The sequence below is a fragment of the Nymphalis io genome, chromosome 26 (assembly GCF_905147045.1).
Source record: "Nymphalis io chromosome 26, ilAglIoxx1.1, whole genome shotgun sequence".
Lineage (NCBI taxonomy): Eukaryota > Metazoa > Arthropoda > Insecta > Lepidoptera > Nymphalidae > Nymphalis > Nymphalis io.
In genome coordinates this window covers 5,325,789-5,343,737 of record NC_065913.1, presented here as the reverse complement: position 1 = coordinate 5,343,737, position 17,949 = coordinate 5,325,789, and the positions used below count along the sequence as shown (strand labels likewise).

Genomic DNA, 17,949 nt, shown 5'->3' with positions numbered 1-17,949 from the left:
AAAAATGTAAATAAATCCCAACTACTTATTTTCCTTTGTTTTTTTTTTATTATATTAATGAATATAGAAAATTTGAAATAACTATTATTTAAAATAAAATAAAATTAAATTGAAATTTTGTTAAATTTTTTTTTTTAATATGTAATTTAAATATGTAACATTGTTACGTAGTGTCCTAATTATTTTTTAAATTTTTAATTATTTATTCTAGTTCTAGTGATAAAATTAGAATTTAGAACGATTGTAAAAATTTGAAAAAAGAAAATTTGAAATAACTATTATTTAAAATAAAATAAAATTAAATTGAAATTTTGTTAAATTTTTTTTTTTAATATGTAATTTAAATATGTAACATTGTTACGTAGTGTCCTAATTATTTTTTAAATTTTTAATTATTTATTCTAGTTCTAGTGATAAAATTAGAATTTAGAACGATTGTAATCTATATCATTGGATAAGTTTTTATACTAATGGAATGATTAAGGAAATGTATGTTTGGGTATTGAGTTTAATATATGGAAAATATTTCATTATTCCAATATATGTCGGCTATATGTACAATTCTACTAATTTGTAACGGTTAAGATACACTGCTGAACATAGGCCTCTCCCAAGGTGCGCCAAAGCTCCCTGTCCTCCGCCTTCCGCATCCAGTTGGTGCCCGCCATCTTCTTAAGGTCGTCGGTCCACCTGGCTACATTCGAATCGCAACTGAACAATTTGTTTGTAGATTTTCTCCTAGACAAGCTCGTGAATGGATATCTTTAGAAATATCGTGAGATTGTGCTCTCAATATAAATTCTATAACACATTTTTTTTCTTTGTTAATGAAACTTAAGATATTGACAGATAATGTCCTTATACAGCTGGGCTGTCTTATGTGAGATTTTGGATCCATTTATAAAGCCAACCAAACGGCGCTTGTTATCGCTGTTTTCGGGGCTCAAGCACCTGGAGCTCTTGTCATACATACCTTTAGGTTAAAGATGCAGCTTAATTGAAGTTCAATAGACTCTAGCCAATGTACTTGTATCTAATTGTGTGGATGATAAAATATTTTATGCCGTTAATAAAATTGGTTTTCATGTCATGTGTGTGAATGTGATACAATTAAGATTTTTTGTTAACGATTTTTGGAGATCAAACATGAGTGCAACGTTGCTATATGTAACGTTAACTGGCGCATTTTTAAAATAGGAACTTGAAATCGTTGATTGTTTTAAATGTTAAAAACGTTATTGAACTTATATTGAAAGTCGAAAAGTCTTATGCTTTTGTTTCGACGATTTAATTTAGTTCTTTTGACGTTGGAAACGTTATTTGTTACAATTCAAATGATCCACATTTTACTTAATTACAGTTATTTTATCTTCTACTACAATAATTGTAGTGTTGGGAATTGTATTATTATGATCGAATTACGACCACGGGGGTCGTAATTCGATCATAATAATTATTTTTCTACTTTTATTTCTTGTTTTTTATTAATAATATTAAATCTCGTCAATAGTTACAATACAAAAAAAAAAAAAGAAAATCGGTTAACAAATAGAAGAAAAAATGCTCGCCTTGCCATCTTAATTCGCCTTTCTTATGTAATTATATACGCTCGTGGCTGAAGCGAGACAGAAATATTCCTATTTTTCAAATGACCTCAACAACCATATTATTTCTATATGTAATCGAGACAAACGACCCCAGTGCTTACTTTTGTTCTATTGAAACGTTTCAAAACGTTTTGCTTAGACTTGCGTCCTCTGTGCGTGTGAAAGAGACAAAAGCACTGGCGGTTACGTTAAAGCGAGAACGTAATATGCCTTGATATAATTGTGTATGATCAATGTAAATAGTGATTTAATTGTATTGTAATAGAGTTCTATTTGTCATAAACCATGAGAGATAATCAACGTTTGTTTTGAAATAAATTATTTATTTGTATGAGTTATATTATTTAATTATGAGTTTCATTCTTCGACTGGTATTCAATTCATATATATATATATATATGAATTGAATACCAATAATATATATATATTGAATAAATAATATAATATATATATTATTCTAGTTCTAGTGATATATATATTATATTATTTATTATTATATTATTTATTGAACACTTGTAACGCGTAACAACTAGATGCTTATTATATTTAAAAAAATTATTATATATATTATAATTTACAAAGTAAATATTTTCAATATTAATTAGTAGTAATAAAATTAAGTTTTTTTTTTTAATATTGAAAGTAAATGAAATCAAGAAACATGCATTTATTTAAATAGTTTTTGTACGTATTTATCTAAATTTCTTGGTTGTCTGGAAGAGATCGCTATGTACCGATGAGGCCGCCAAAGTTGTATGATAACTAGGTTTCTTACCTAGGTACCTTTAGTTAGTTTCACATAAGAAAAATACATTTAAATATATAAAATTGTATTTACAAATTGACTATTAAACCTTTAACATTAGAATATGTGCCAGCGATAAATAATAATATTCCCATCAATATTACAAATATATTGATCCATAGACGCCATTTCCATTTACCCAGGCCAGGATTCTCCCAAATAACTAGCAGGTCTATCAGCGCTGGGAATATAAATCCCATATTTGATAAACAAAATGCCCCCAACTGAAACAATACAATCTGTTAAAATGTATTTTATCTGTGGTTTTGTGATAAAAATATGCAGAGCTGTGATTTTGTGATAAAAATATGCAGAGCTGTGATTTTGTGATAAAAATATGCAGAGCTGTGATTTTGTGATAAAAATATACTAAATTTATTAATGATAAAAATAGGGTGGAGTTAGTATTTGCTTAGTAGTATTGCTAGTATTTTAATGACTAATTAAAAGTATGGAAAAGATTAACCACTGAGTTTTTTGACAATTCTCGGTAGTTTTACATTTAAATCGATACTGTAATATGACGATTTATTCATGTATTATTATAAATATATGTCTTCAGACTTATTTATCTATCAATTCACTATATACGTATCAGTTAGGCAGAAGTACCCAGCATAGACCTAACTCACATGAACTTACATGAAGCCTTGTACGGTTCTAAGACAATAAGATTTGATATTATGACTTGACATATTCCTAATAATAATAATTAATACATTTAATAGTATAGAAAACTTACCAAACCCATTAGATTTCCAATGTTAGGGAAGGCAATTGCAATCGCTGTTATAACCACAACGAATGTGGCTCTGTAAATCCTCTCCCAAAACCAGTGTTTGCTTGGATCGTGTCTCTTGGACATGTAGAACCAGACCAGGTTGAAAGGTGCCCAGAAGTTTAGAGCGAATGTTATGAAAATCATCACGCCCATCAAACATTTGAGGATAGTCGGAAATCTGAGGGATATTAATTCATGTAGATGTGTGTGTAAGTTTTATTGAATAAATAGTTTTATTTATGTGGCAAAACTTTTCGCTGCGTTCTCATTTGGCAGGACGTGGAAATTGGAATGTAATCACAAAATCCAGCATCGTCGCTTAGCACTAAAAGCAGTATGCAAACAAAATTGGTAACTCTTCATAGGAACAGGAAATAATATTTAAAATTATCCAATAAGATGCCATGTTATGTAAAAAAATATATGATAATCACCAGACCAATATCAGCCATTGCGGCTATTCTCGAGAGGAGGCTAACAAAAGTGTTTCATCAGACATTGGTGCACTCTTTAGTACTACACTCATAATTCGATATAACAGATATTAGTCAGTAGAGGGTTTTCTCACTATGTTTAGGATAGCGTTATTAAAAATAAAAACTTACACTGTATTGGGAAAGTTTAAAGTTACTGGTGATATCGTATTTTCTCCAAAACCCCAGTACCCAAAAAATCCTACCAATATTAGAAAAGAAACAACGATGGTCATTCCTGCAAAAACATAAAGAATAGGTAGAGTGAAAACAGCCGAAGTCATTTAAAGTTAAAATGAAGGTGGTCATAGAAAATTGGTATTATAAGATGGACCAGTCAAGCCTGATATTATGCTGTGATATCAATTAGTATCTCTGGTAACTTTCGCTTGATGTAACACTTCTTTGGAGAAAGTTTAAGTAGCAACTTGATGACACATAGAACTTCTCGGAATAAGAAATATTCGCTTTTATTATGTTGTCGAAAACTATGGGCGACATACGTTCCTGTATTTTAGCTTTTAGTTTTATATTTACTTATTAAATGACTAACTTGATAAAGACATACCTGAACACAATATTAAAGGAAACTTGGTAGGGTCCTTCATGTTATTCTCAATTGGCAAAGAAACACCAACGCCCTCCATACTAAAGATAACGATGCCGCAGAACTCAAAGAATCCAATCGCGTCCTTCCACGCTGGTACAGATGACAAGGGGGGTGCGTTTTGGTAGCCGTAAACCACGGTTGCCACGACACATGCCACTGGAAAATTAATGATGGAATTAAATTTTCAGTACAGCTCAGTAACTTTTGGTGATTTGTGATATAAATCCATTCAGTTGTTTAACCATAAAGCGTACTCAGAACATACAACTATTGCAAACCCTTGTAACCTGTTGGTAACTAAAAGTAAATACAGAGATTATTATCCTATTACATGGAATATAGGCGTTGATAGGGCATGGAGCAGGTCCACCACGTAATAATTCATAATATATTTTTTTAATGTTATAGTTATGTGGACGGGCAAACAGGGCTTGTGGTAAGTGGGTACCACCGCCCATGTACTACATCATTCACTCTTTAAACCGGAAATAACACTGGACATTGGTTGTGGCGGGCTCTCATCGCTCATGAAAAAATGTGATTTTTCTTTTAGTATAAACTGTTAATTTGTTATATTATTAGAAATTTAATTAGTTACTAGCTTTCGTTTTTGTTTTTTTTTTTGTTTAAATATTTCTTATTTCTGTTTTTTTTTTTTGTTTCAGTTGTATACTTTTTGAAATTGTGTTTGGGAATAGTGTGTTCTCCTGTAATCGGTTGTGCATAGTTGGTTTTAAGTTAATTTAAAGCCTGTTTTGAATGTACAACTGTTGGAGATCTAAATAAATAACGCAACAATACTAAGTGTTGCTGTTTAGCGGATGGTACATACCGAGACGTGACTACACAAAAACCTTACTACCTTAGTGAATTAATATTGCTGTGGTCCCGTTTGAAACGTGAAAGAGTGTAAGGATAGAAGAGATATAACATCTTAGATTCTGTGATTCTGTGAAAGAGCATGCTCTGCTTTAGAGAAAGTTTCAATACAATAGTTTTTCTGCAGAAAGCCAATAATGTTCACAGATTATTAACAACAATTACAATCTACTTAATTAATATACATGTAATATGATTGAATATAACATGAATATTAAATGTATTACTTGAAATTTACCTATAAACACATCCGCCAAGAGCGAGAAGGGCGCTAAATACTTCAGCGTTGTTATCATACAGAGAAGTAGAACAGGAATGAGAAGAGTCAGAATGTAGAGCCTCAATGTGTTCTGGTCACCAGCGGTCACATCTGTCGTACTTTCCACGACTTCTTTGATAGTCTTTGCTATTATTATCTGATAGACGCAGCAAGCGCCGAAGAGATCGATGCATATGGCTAAATCAACTGAGTATCTGTTTGAACAAAGAAATAAATGAATCATTTGACTAAAGAATGAAGCCAAAATTATAATTCAATTTTAATACATAAAAAAGAATGAATCCGATAAAGAAGAAGTAAATTAGTTTGTTTATTTGAGTCAGCCGATTTACTTGATTGATCGTTTTACACGTTTGTTGGCGTACATAAAAATATGTAGGGTACCTCATAAATAGGGCGGTAACTAGTTACAACGATGTAATACTTAATATTATATTTATTTGTATTAAAATAATACATAAGAATTGTAATCTTTAAATATGTTATAAAAAATTAATAAATGACGAATATAGTATTAAGATATAGGTACATTAATTTGATAAATCTCTAAGCAACGCTGAATCTTTTAGTATAAGTTCTATTGTTTAATTTATAATACTTGCAACACTAATTACGAGGAATACACGTTAAGTCTTTCCAACTTACAACAATAACAAGCTTAGCATATAAGTTATCTATTATAAATACGCTCCCTACAAACACGACTCGTACAATAGTAAAAATTTTCAAAACAAAATTTTATTAACGGTGGAATCCACCCAAGGTAACAATAATACCAACGGAGATTTCCCCATCATTTATATGCAGTGGTTTTTGCAGTTAGGCATTACAAAAAAGTTTTCATCTATTAATATAAATAGGTTATTCAATTAAATTTATTAACACACGATTTACCTGAACCATTTGCTATACTTTCTCAGACTAGGAAAGGGTCCAACTTCTAACGAAGCTTCTGCGAGATCTGGGTATGACATTTCCGGTAGATGTAGCCTTTTGTATAAAGTCTGAGCTGACTTAACCAGTAACTAGAAAACAAATATTGGTTATAGAAGATTATCTCATGACAGTAGTGCTAATCGTTTTGGGAAGTCGTTTTATTAAAACGCCGCATGCCGTGATGGGTCTTATGGACAGCTTTTAAGCAAATATGCGATTAACGCTCGTATTTATATTATGATAAGGACAGAAACAGTGAAAAAGAAACAAAACAAATATTAAGCTATGCTATTAAAATGTTTTAAAATACATAATATAATTATACTCGTGTAAGTAATAACATAAGAATAATATTAAAGAAATTTTACCTTTAAAAATAATATAACATAAATAGATAAGCACATGCTGACAATTTATTACGCCTCGGAGTGCTTAAGTGCTTGACTTATGGCTCGCGAATAAGGCTGTACATCTCGAGGATCCCGCATTAAAATCCCAGATCACGATAGTCAGCGGTTATTGAATATCATACGATGAGACGAAATCGTGCAATTTTCTTTCAATTCTCAGTTAAATTAATAAGCGGTCAACATAGCCGTAATTCGGTGAGGAGAACTTCAATTCAGTTATTTTAAAAAAGAAAGTAGGCGTGAGGGTCATGTGGTAAGTGGTAACTTTATTCATCGACATTTGCTTTTGCATTTTAAAGCGGTCCATTCCAGAGAACCTAAAACCTAAACCGAAGTTACTTACATTTACGCAGTACGCGATGTAGACACCAAATATAATAGTAATAAATAATGAAGTCCAAATGCCGCACTTCATGTACGCCTCATGTATGCCAAGTATGCCACCCCCTAGGCACCCTTTTATTAAATGTCCAGTTGACTCTAGTGTACTGAAATAGAAAATAACATCATCTTAATTTTATATCATTGAAATTTAAATCAATTTCTGTACTGAGATGGTTTCCGTTGAGGTTGATTTACTTGACAGGTTACAGCCTCCGATTATTTCAGAGGACGGACATGACAAGGGTTTAGCGTTTAAATGAGTAACAATCCTACGTAATGAGATACATGGGTCTTGGTATATTTCTAAAAGCTTTATCTGATTAAAAACAAGTGTATTCAACACGAGAACTATTTGGTTTTCCATATGATAAAATTATGTTTATAATTTATCTCTTGGTCGGAATTTTTTTTTTTTTTTTTATATTCGCCGGGAGGGCAAATGACTCTTCTCCACCTGATGGTAAGTGGTAGTAGAGTCCAAACGCGACGACGGCCAGTACAGACGGGAAAAACGTTCTGCACTAGCCGCCTTCGCCTTGCCGGCCCGCAAGATGCCTCTTCACGCCTCGTTTGAAGGAACCCGGGTTGTAAGAGCTGGTAAGGAATTCCTTGTTTTGGAAGTGCGACATAGAAAGGAGTTGCCAAATTTCTTTGTTCGCGATGGAATTGATGTCACAGTTAGGCGGTGACATCGAGAACCAGCTCGCGTGGACTTAAGAAGGAAGGGGGAAGCAGGAATTAGAGAGAATAATTCCTCAGAGCACTCGCCGTGATACAGTCGATAGAAAGCGCTCAGTGCTGCTATCTCACGACGCAATTGTAAAGGTTCAAGGGTGTTTGTGACCTTTACGTCGCCAATAATGCGTACGGCACGTCGCTGCAAGCGGTCCAAGGCCTCAAGTAGGTACTTAGCGGAGCCATCCCAAAGGTGCGAGCAATATTCCACGCAAGACCGTACCTGTGTTTTGTACAGCAGGCACAGTTGTTGTGGCGTGAAAAAGCGCCGCACCTTGTTCAGAACTCCGAGTTTCCGTGAAGCTGTTTTTATAACAGCCTCGATGTAATCCCTTGGACTAAGGTCGCAGCGAACGTCAATCCCCAGAATGGCGATTTTGCTTTGCATCACCAGCGGAGTACCACAGAGGGAGGGAAGAGGGGAAAATGTTGACTTTTTCTCCGTGAGAGCGCATACCTGTGTTAATTATTAATTGAAAATATCTGTATTCACCAATTCATATTAGAGCAGCATTTTGGTGAAACAAGTTTAAAACAATCTCAAGCCCTGGTCAGACAGAGAACGGGACAAGACGGAGACGCGATGCTGGCATGACGGTGGCGCGTTGTCTTCGATCAGTATTCATATTAGACATCATAAACAGATCATGGCCACCGGGATATGGTCTCCGGTCCGCCCTGTGCGACTGTGCTTTGTGTGTGACTTTTTCTAAATAATTAACAAGTACATTACAACTGCTAACACTGTTGCCATCTCGTCCTGTCCTCTGTTTGACCGTAGAATGAAGAGGCTGTAACTTTTATAAGGTTTGAATTAGGACAGTTTCAGATTAATCAGATAATATTCCTATATATACATACTTTATATATTTATATCCATATATATAAGCGAAATACCACTTATCACGAAATCTCCTAAGCAATCCGCCCAATTGATTTGAAATTTGTTACAGTTACTCCTTCCCGACCCAGACACTCGCTAAGAACAGATTTTACGCAAATCCTATCCAAACTACATATTTCTCATTATCTACCCTTGTGAAGCCGGGATAATTAGCTAGTATATAATATATATAACAACTTATCTACTAATCAACGCTGCCTGTACAGGTTAACTCGAGTTTGGGTCACCAGTAAGTTGACTTACAATTTCGTACATTTGTATTTAACAGCGTGAAATGAAATGAACTCAATGTGTGTCAATGTCATGTATATTTATGGCTTTATCTATAAATGTTATTTAGGGGGCGATTCGTTAAAGAATAGTGTGTCTTCTTCTTTCGAATGTCATATGAACGATAACATTGGCCGATTTTAATAATTGGGCCGGTTGGTGTGGTTCGTAGATACTTGCCTTTCACGCCGAAGATTGTGGGTTCGATTCCCACCCAGGACAGACATTTTTGTGATAATTGTAGTATATGTGGTAAATCAGTTGTTTGGTTTCCATAGTACAAGCTCTGCTTAGTTTGGGATCAACTGGCCGTGTGTGAATAATGTACCAGGATATTATTATTGTTAAAATATAATAGAAAGAGAGAAATCAATGTTTAGCAACGCTAAATAATGTTTACAAGTAAGGCCGTTATTGTTTACTTGGATCGATTTCATAAATTGCTTATAACTTTGTAACATGAGTAATTTATCTAGCAGCACTTATCAGATGTTTTGCATTTGTTTATATCAACACTCAATAATATAAGTGCCTAATCGATTCTTCAATATTTAAACGCTGAAAATTAAGATCTAAGATAACAGTCCTTACATTGTCCGGGCTTTTTGTGTGGGTTTTTTTAATTAAATATGTTGGATGAGCAAATGCGTCACATTGTAAGTGTTAATCATTGCCCAACGACATTAGTGCTGGAAGAAATTTCAACCATAAGAAATACACATATAAACAGTAAAACATAAATACAAAATTTGAGCCTAAATCTTTATAGTCGTTTCCGTAGTAGTCAAAATATAAAAAGTAATTGTTCATTTAATATTTAAAAGTAATAAACATTTTGAAATTTTACAAATAACAGCGAATACGAGAGGATTAATTCGCTCACTAAATTCATAGATATATCGCAGGTATATTGTCAAAGTGATATTACAATTAACTAGTGATATAGTTAAAGGGTATTTTGTTAATCGACTTCATTTCTTGCAATTTAACGGCCTCGTTTTAGTGACATTGTAATGTCACGAGGACACCATAGCGATATTGTGAGGCATGAAATGCATTAAATTATTTAAAAAGTAATGACTGATACTTAAAGATAACTCGTTTTATGAAAATAACATGTACTTCTATAGAGCAGATAAAATAAATACTTAACATATAATAGTCATGACTTTAAACGTGCTATATAAAAATAGAGATTTAAGCAAATACTATGTTTTATATAAGTATAAAATTTGCGATTCAAAGAGGATATTTTGATAATAATATATTACTGAAAAAAATGTTCGGTTTAGCCACAGTAGAATCAGTTTATGACGACTTAAAAATCTGACATTTTAACGTAAGTAAATAATGCGTATTCGAATTATTGATATAAATATTAAAATATTATTAAGTAAAAGTAGTTGGCTGAATTAAAAATAAAAGATAGTTTTGGTAGATTACTCGTTGTAATCACAGACAGACACTTCAACTTGATTTATTTGTATTATCCTACTATCCTATTATCATAAATAGTTTCCTACTTTGTTACTTAACAACGTTAATAGTGACCATATTTGTATTAGGTCCTTACATATGAAATTGGCGTTTTGTACGGGAGGAATATAAAGTCATTTTTTTTGTAAAATATATTTAATTAATCAAAGTATGCACCGTTGTTATCTATGCACTTTTGCCATCTCATGGGTAGTTCATTGATCCCTTTACTAAAAAAACCATGGGGGCGAGAATGAATCAACTCTTTGAAGGCGGTTTGGACTGTCGCATCGGAGTTGAATTTTTTCCTTGTAACAAGTTGTCCAAATTCCGAAAAAAATGGTAATCTGTTAGAGCAAGGTCCGAGGAATACGGTGCATATCGCAGACATTCCGATTGTAGCTCATCTAATTTAGTGGTTGTTTGTTGTGCAGTGTGTGGTCTTGCGTTGTCGTGAAGCAGCAGTGGCCTAGAGCGATTGACCAATCTCGGTTGTTTAGCAATTGCTGACAATAGATATCTGCCGTAATCGTTTGGCCAGATTTTAGAAAGTTGTAGTGAACGACACCGGCGCTAGTCCACCAAACACTCACAAGTAAATTTTTCTGAGTCAATTTTCGTTTAGGGCAGGATTTGGCTGGGTCTCCAGGGTTCAGCCACTGCGACGAGCACTTCCGATTATCGTACAGTATCCACTTTTCATCACAAGTAATGATTCGTTTTAAAATTCCTTCATTATTGTGTCGGTTGAGCAACACAGCAGTCGACGCGTGTTTACAAGTTCGATTCACTCAATTCATGAGGTGTTCAAGTTTTTTTACTTTTCCGATTTGCTTCAAGTGGATTAATACAGTTTTATCTCTTACCCCGAAGCCTGTAGCTATCTCTGAAGTACTTTGTGATGGATACGCTTCCACAATAGCCTTTAATTCTTCATTTTCCACTTTGGTCTGCGGCCGTCCACGGGGTTGGTTCTGAAGGTCGAAATTTCCAGAACGAAAATGTTGAAACCAAAAACGTACCGTGCTTTCTTTTCCGACACCAGCACCGTACACATCATTAATCCTTCGAGCTGTTTCTGCAGCATTGGTGCCACGGTAGAACTCGTACTCGTAAATATACCAATATTTCATGTTTTCCGTTGTGCGGTAATAAGCGACGCCAAAGACAAAAATAATGAGGAAAAAACAAATGTTTTCAAAACTCAAATGTACCAGCTAAATAAATTTATAAATTTAAATTTGGAATTCTTAACCAAAGAGGAGATATTTCAAATCAAAGTGGTCAGTACGACAAAACGCTAATTTCATATGTAAGGATCTAATACTAATACGGTCACTACTAACGTCGTTAAGTAACAAAATAGGAAACAATTTATGATAGTTTTCATTGACATTGGCACTGTAAAAAATATTAACCATCTCTTACATCATTAATGCGCCAACCTCGGGAACTAAGATGTTATGTCCCTTGTGCCTGTAGTTACAATTATTCACTTACCTTTGGATGGTCGAGATGTCCTAGTGGTTAGGACGCGTGAATCCTGCATGTGTCTAATTTCATTGAAATTCTACCAACCCGCATTATAGCAGCGTAATGGAATAAAAGCACAAACCTTCTCCACAAAAGGGAGAGGAGGCCTTAGCTCAGCAGTGGGACATTAACATGTTGTTACTGTACTGTACTTACCTTTGGAAATGGAACAGAACTGCTACAACAATAACAACAATACTAGGTATTGCTTGTCGGTGGTAGAATATAATATGATGACTATGTTATATAATATGAATTTTCTGTTCATATGTACATAATATCCTGGGACATTATTCACACATGGCCATCTGATCTCAAGCTAAGCAGAGCTTGTACTATGGAACCAGACACTTGATATACTACATATACTACTTTTTCTTTTGTAAATACATACTTATATAGATAATTACACCCAGACTCAGGATAAACAGACATGTTCATGCACACAAATGTCTGTCCTGGGTGGGAATCGAACTCACAACCTTCGGCGTGAAAGGCAAGTATCTACCAACCACGCCAACCGGCAACATGTTAATTCTTCAATTGATCAAAACTGTGTCAATGTTATACTAACTTGGTTGGTTTCGCGATCTGTCTGTGTGCAACAAAATCGTAAGGATCTTTATCTGAATGGAGTACGAATCTTCGCCTCGTTCCTTCATCTGGGGGAGGTTGTGGAGGTGGTTTGGATGCTGGGTCAAATTCTATTCGAGTTTGCGTCTGAGATACCTATAAAAAACAAATACTGTAATTGAAGAAGATAAAAATAAAATAAGCTTCACCTAACTTTTTTTATGTTATATCATATTTTTATTACAAAACATTTTGTCATGGCCAGTCACAGCTACTATGAATAATAATAATAATTCCGTCTCAGCTTATTAACATACCTTTGAAAAAAAATCATACAACAGATGAATGATACATTTATTTTATCTCTATATTATGTATTTAATGATTACAAGTAGAACAGATTATTTATTTTAAGATGTTATAAAAGATCTCGGTTATGTCAATAAGATAAAAAAGATTATAAATATTTATAAGGGTAATCTAACTGCGCAGAAAATTACAGTTAATAATTAAATTATTTCAAAATGAAACATGCAAGTAGGCCTTTACGAGCACTTTTTTCTTTAACTAAATTTACATTATACCTCATACATTATTGTATACCACAAAAAGAATAAAAATACATGGAACAGCCTAAATAAAAGTAGCATACAATTTTGGCGACCTTATCGCTACATAGCGATACCTTCCAGGCAACCAACGGTATAAGTAATAACTCATATGATATGGGGTAGATGGTGCTGAATTATAAATAAAATAACATTCATCTATAAATAAAACAAACTAATATATAAATGTACATATGAAATACACATATTATATATCAATAAATAAATTATATTATCAATACATATAAAATTACAATATACGAGTGAAATATAATATAATTAAAAATTAGCACCGATTCGGAATATGAATTCTTTGGAATATAAAATAAATCCTTACGATATATTTTGCACTGCTGGGGTTACCGATGTAATTACCTACCAGTTTTCGTGGCTTAAGCCGCGTGTGAGAAGGAGTTAGATAGGGTATGTCCTTTTCTGTACCCGAACGTTAATGCAAAATTTCGCAAATTTCACTTCCACATTTATAATGTTAGAAAGAGCTAGAGGATCATTAAAGCATAAATTAAAATAAATATACATATACACACATTATGTAATTTGATGTGTATTCGGAATATATTAAAGGAGGATGCAAATTTTGGTCCTACCTCCAAATAACAAATAGGTGCTGCTTTTTTGCGGTAGAATTTCTGATAAGTGGGTGGAACCTACCCAAACGAGCTTGCACAAAGCCACTTAGTAAATATATTAGTATTAATTAACAGAATGCATTGTTTTGGGGTAAAACATTATTTTCATCTATTTATTTTATTTTAGACAACCAACATTAGATACATTAGATAGATAGTTATATAGAGGTTGAAAAGGTTTTTTGACAAATGTTCTACTAAGTATAGGTTATCACATCATTCGTAAAAGCATCGCATTATACGTAGTCATTAAATAAAGTTAATCGTTAACAATTCCAAGTCCATAAAAATACAAATACATTAACATTATTAAAAATATTTTGAAATAATTATTAAATTTACAATTGGATATTTATATAAACTTACATATTAATTTAGGAAAAAAAAATTAGAGAACAAAAAAAAAACGAATAACAATTTTGGAAAACAAAAAAATATGTCATAAGTCTATATAAGTTAGTGAATAATAAGTCAAATTGGGTCGTTTGCAAGATAGTTCAACGAGGGGAACTGTTTAGGTAATTCAAAATGTTGCGTTTGAACTGAGACAAGCTATTATGGAAAATATCCAAATCAGCTACTAGTTTTGAAATGATATTGTATAAATCTGATAAACGGGGTATAAGTGATTAATTTTCCTAATTGCGTCCTGTTTGTTCCGGTGTGTAAAAGATTACCTTTTCGTCTTGTATTGCTACGAGGTAAATTAAATGTCAATGTGGCCAATAACTCGGGAATATCAATATTATTATTAAAATATTGTATAAAAAAGTAAGAAATAAAAGTGACCTCCGGGATTCAAGCTATGAAGTTATTGGACTTATTATCATTTATAACTAATTTAGAGTGTCTGCATTCAAGATATGAACTGCACCATTTCTACACCGTAAATCCGTAAACCGATAATTTCTTTAGGAGCAAAGAATTATTTACTTTGTCAAAAGCTTTGCAATAATCTGTATAAATGGCGTCAACTTGATAACCACCATAATAAAATCTGCAAGCTTTGAGACGTGCAGAGCTAAATTAGTATGTGTCGATCGCTCAGTCATGAATCCCATGCTGATACTTTCGCTAAGATACTTTTTAACGGGAATATATAGAAAGGGATAAACTAATGATTCGAAGACTTTAGCTACCGTGGATATTATTGATATTGAACGATAATATTTTATTTCATTTTGTTTACCAGATTTATAAATAAGTACATTAGTACTTTCTTTCCATACATCTGGAAATTGGCCCGTTAACAATGATTTTAAAAAATCATCGTAAGGGGTATATATAACTGCTACACACTTAGTCAAAAATATTGGTGGTGTACTATCAGGTCCAGGTCCCTTAGATAGATCAAGTCTCTTTAACTTTTGGTAAACTGCATCGCGTTTAAGTATAAAATGGTCGATTTTATCACACTTGGTTAAATTACTGATATTTGTCTCATCCAACATAATATTATTATACTCATATACCGACGAAAAATTAGTTGCGAAGAGCTAATATTGTTGACATCGGATGCTTTCACATTATTTAGAAACATAACAGGCGGGTATGTGCAACTACTTTTTCGAATATTTTTTAAGTGCGTCCAGAAATATTTTGGATGTTTTCCTATTTCATTTTCTATGGTATTTATATAATTGTCATAGCAATTTAGGGTCAATTTATCACAATCTCTACGCAAATATTGAAACTTATTTGTCTAATCGATTGTTGTACTTTCTTACTTTTACATGGAATTGTATTTTAATTTAAGTAGTTAAATGAGTTGACCTCTAAACCATATTGGTAAGATCGAAGTTTGTGAATATTAATTGGTACGTGCCTACAAATAATCATTTGAACAATTTTATAAAATTTATTTACCATTTCATTAATATTACAACTATCGCTAAATATTACAACAATCGCTAAATAATTGTATCTATTGTTAAGTGTTTAGTAAAACATAACTCTCAACGGACTAAGATTTGAAAATTAGCGCTATCGTAACTTTTGTTCAGCTTAAAAATACCTATCCAACGATGTATTACACGTCGCTATTGGAGGTGGGACCAGAGGTCATACAAATCTTGGTATCATCCTTTGAAAATATTGATACATAAAATTTGTACAAGAAACAAATACAAAAAATTATGTTAAGTGAAGAGTTTAATTTGTTTTTCTTTATTTTTGTGTACCGCCCCTGTGTTGTATATTAAAGCGTATAATATATATATTTAAGTATGTTAATCTTGTTTTCTCGAATCTCTAAAGTGAGTTGTATGCTTTTTTTGCGAAATAAATTCCTAAACTGTAATTACAAGCTTTTATCTACACCTGTTACTGGAATATTATCAGTGACTAAATATTGAAGATTTAATGACCAATTTTGAACATAAGTGCTCCTTTCTTAGATTTAGTATATTGTCAAGGCATTTTTGTGGGGCAGTGATATACACTGGTTTTAAAACAGGTTTCCCAGCGCACACAAACTCCCTCTGTTGTATTTCTTTCTCTGGTTTCATCAAGTCAGGGTATTTTCTTATACGGACCGGCAGTTTTTATTTAATATCAATTTATAAATGTAATGTTTCTACGTTAAAAAAGGCTAGCGTGTTTAAGTTACGGCAAATTTATTTAGTGTTAGGATAAGACTTTTATCTTATGAGTGTTTATCATGTATCTTATGTATTTATTATTTTTGGAAATGTAATATATATGTTTGGATGTTTCTTGCTAAGTCACGCTCGAATAACTATATTTATTCAAATTAAAGTCATAAGTAGAAGTCGATTTTTATTTGGAATATAATGTCATATTGCCTCTTGGTGGTCTAGTGGCTAGATATAAGGCCGCTGACCCGGAGGTCCCAGGAAAATTCTCAATAGCAGCCCGGGGTCTGGAAGTTGGAAGTGTGTACACTCCCGTGCCGCGGAAAGCACTTCAGACAATCTTGTAAAACATATAAAAACTTTTTTTCGGTTATTTTTTACTTTTTAGTGCAATTTACGTAATTATTTTAGTCGGCCATTTTTTTTAACTTTCTTTAATTTATATTTTGAGAGTTAGCTTCTCACCAAATTACAAAGTTTAATAGACGAATAAGTTATTAAATAATGCGATAGAATAATATTTAACTGAAAAAAAGGTTTTTAAAAAAGATTGTCATTGCTGTCGCTACCCTTACTGCAAAATGTATTTACAAAATTAGTCACTACTTTAAGAACGTCCTACGTTAATGTTTTTAATTTATAAATAAAATTATTTATGAGTAATATTACACAAAAGTTACAGTGAAGGGAACAATTTGAATATTACATTATATAGAAATAACGAATTGTATCGAATCTCAGAATAATACGCTTTCACATATGACTTACACTACAAAGTAACGTTTATATATTATATAATAATAATAATAAATATTACTGCAATTAACTCACGTGATTCGAATTCATTTCCATAATTAACGATAATAAAAACCAGATTTATCCACAAACACTGTGAAACGACTTAAATTGTGAAGAGTCGACATTTGTATCAATTATAAAGATGCTTCAAGCAGCCTTCGCTGTCCTTGTAATGTACAGTTGACAGCAAAAAAAGTTAAGCATCCCTACTTGTGTATGTCTGTACATGTAGTATTTTTTTTTTTTTTTCTATTATAAAATTCATCAAATACTTTTAGCTTTGCCAATTCATACCTTTAATGTCATGTTAAAAAAAAGGTGTGAATGCCAGGGTACTCATCAGAATTTATGAGTAAATAACAAATCTTACGCTGACGTCATTTGACGCTCGAAATCTTACGCTTACTCGTCTGACGCTTGAAGTCTTAGTTAGCCCCTACCGTATACCAAGCGCTAAGATGTTTACACATCAAAAATAGTTTAACAAGGTATGTTACTCGAATAAGGATTACATAGAGTATGATGATGAATACGGCATTCATTGATTTGACAGCTATGTTATTCTGTAATTAAATTTATACAATCTAACATTATTTTACTTTTATGATATTTTTTATAATTTTTTAACACGTAGATTTTGAAT

The 17,949-nt window shown here is 32.6% G+C and overlaps 1 protein-coding gene across 2 annotated transcripts; it reads right to left on the bottom strand.

The window, feature by feature from the left end:
• Nucleotides 1-2,259: 2,259 nt before the first annotated feature.
• LOC126778500 (proton-coupled amino acid transporter-like protein CG1139) lies at nt 2,260-17,434 on the bottom strand. 2 transcript variants are annotated; one of them, XM_050502116.1, is made up of 9 exons: nt 17,340-17,434; nt 12,658-12,812; nt 7,125-7,269; nt 6,330-6,460; nt 5,394-5,629; nt 4,235-4,432; nt 3,799-3,904; nt 3,155-3,371; nt 2,260-2,636 (listed from the first exon to the last, which is right to left on the bottom strand). In XM_050502116.1, exons 1-9 carry the CDS (start codon nt 17,358-17,360, stop codon nt 2,442-2,444), a joined length of 1,404 nt encoding a protein of 467 aa, XP_050358073.1. In that variant the 5' UTR covers nt 17,361-17,434; the 3' UTR covers nt 2,260-2,441. The 2 variants fall into 2 exon arrangements, with proteins under 2 accessions (XP_050358073.1, XP_050358074.1); XM_050502117.1 differs by having other exon boundaries at nt 12,658-12,803; nt 17,340-17,429.
• Between the last annotated feature and the right edge of the window lie 515 nt (nt 17,435-17,949).

Coding starts and splice junctions, on each gene's coding strand:
- LOC126778500 (XM_050502116.1), bottom strand. CDS start 17,360: ATGGAAATGAATTCGAATCAC. Junction 6,461..7,124: donor ACATCGCGTACTGCGTAAAT/GTAAGTAACTTC, acceptor TTTGTTTTCTAG/TTACTGGTTAAGTCAGCTCA. Junction 3,372..3,798: donor TTAAACTTTCCCAATACAGT/GTAAGTTTTTAT, acceptor AATATCCCTCAG/ATTTCCGACTATCCTCAAAT.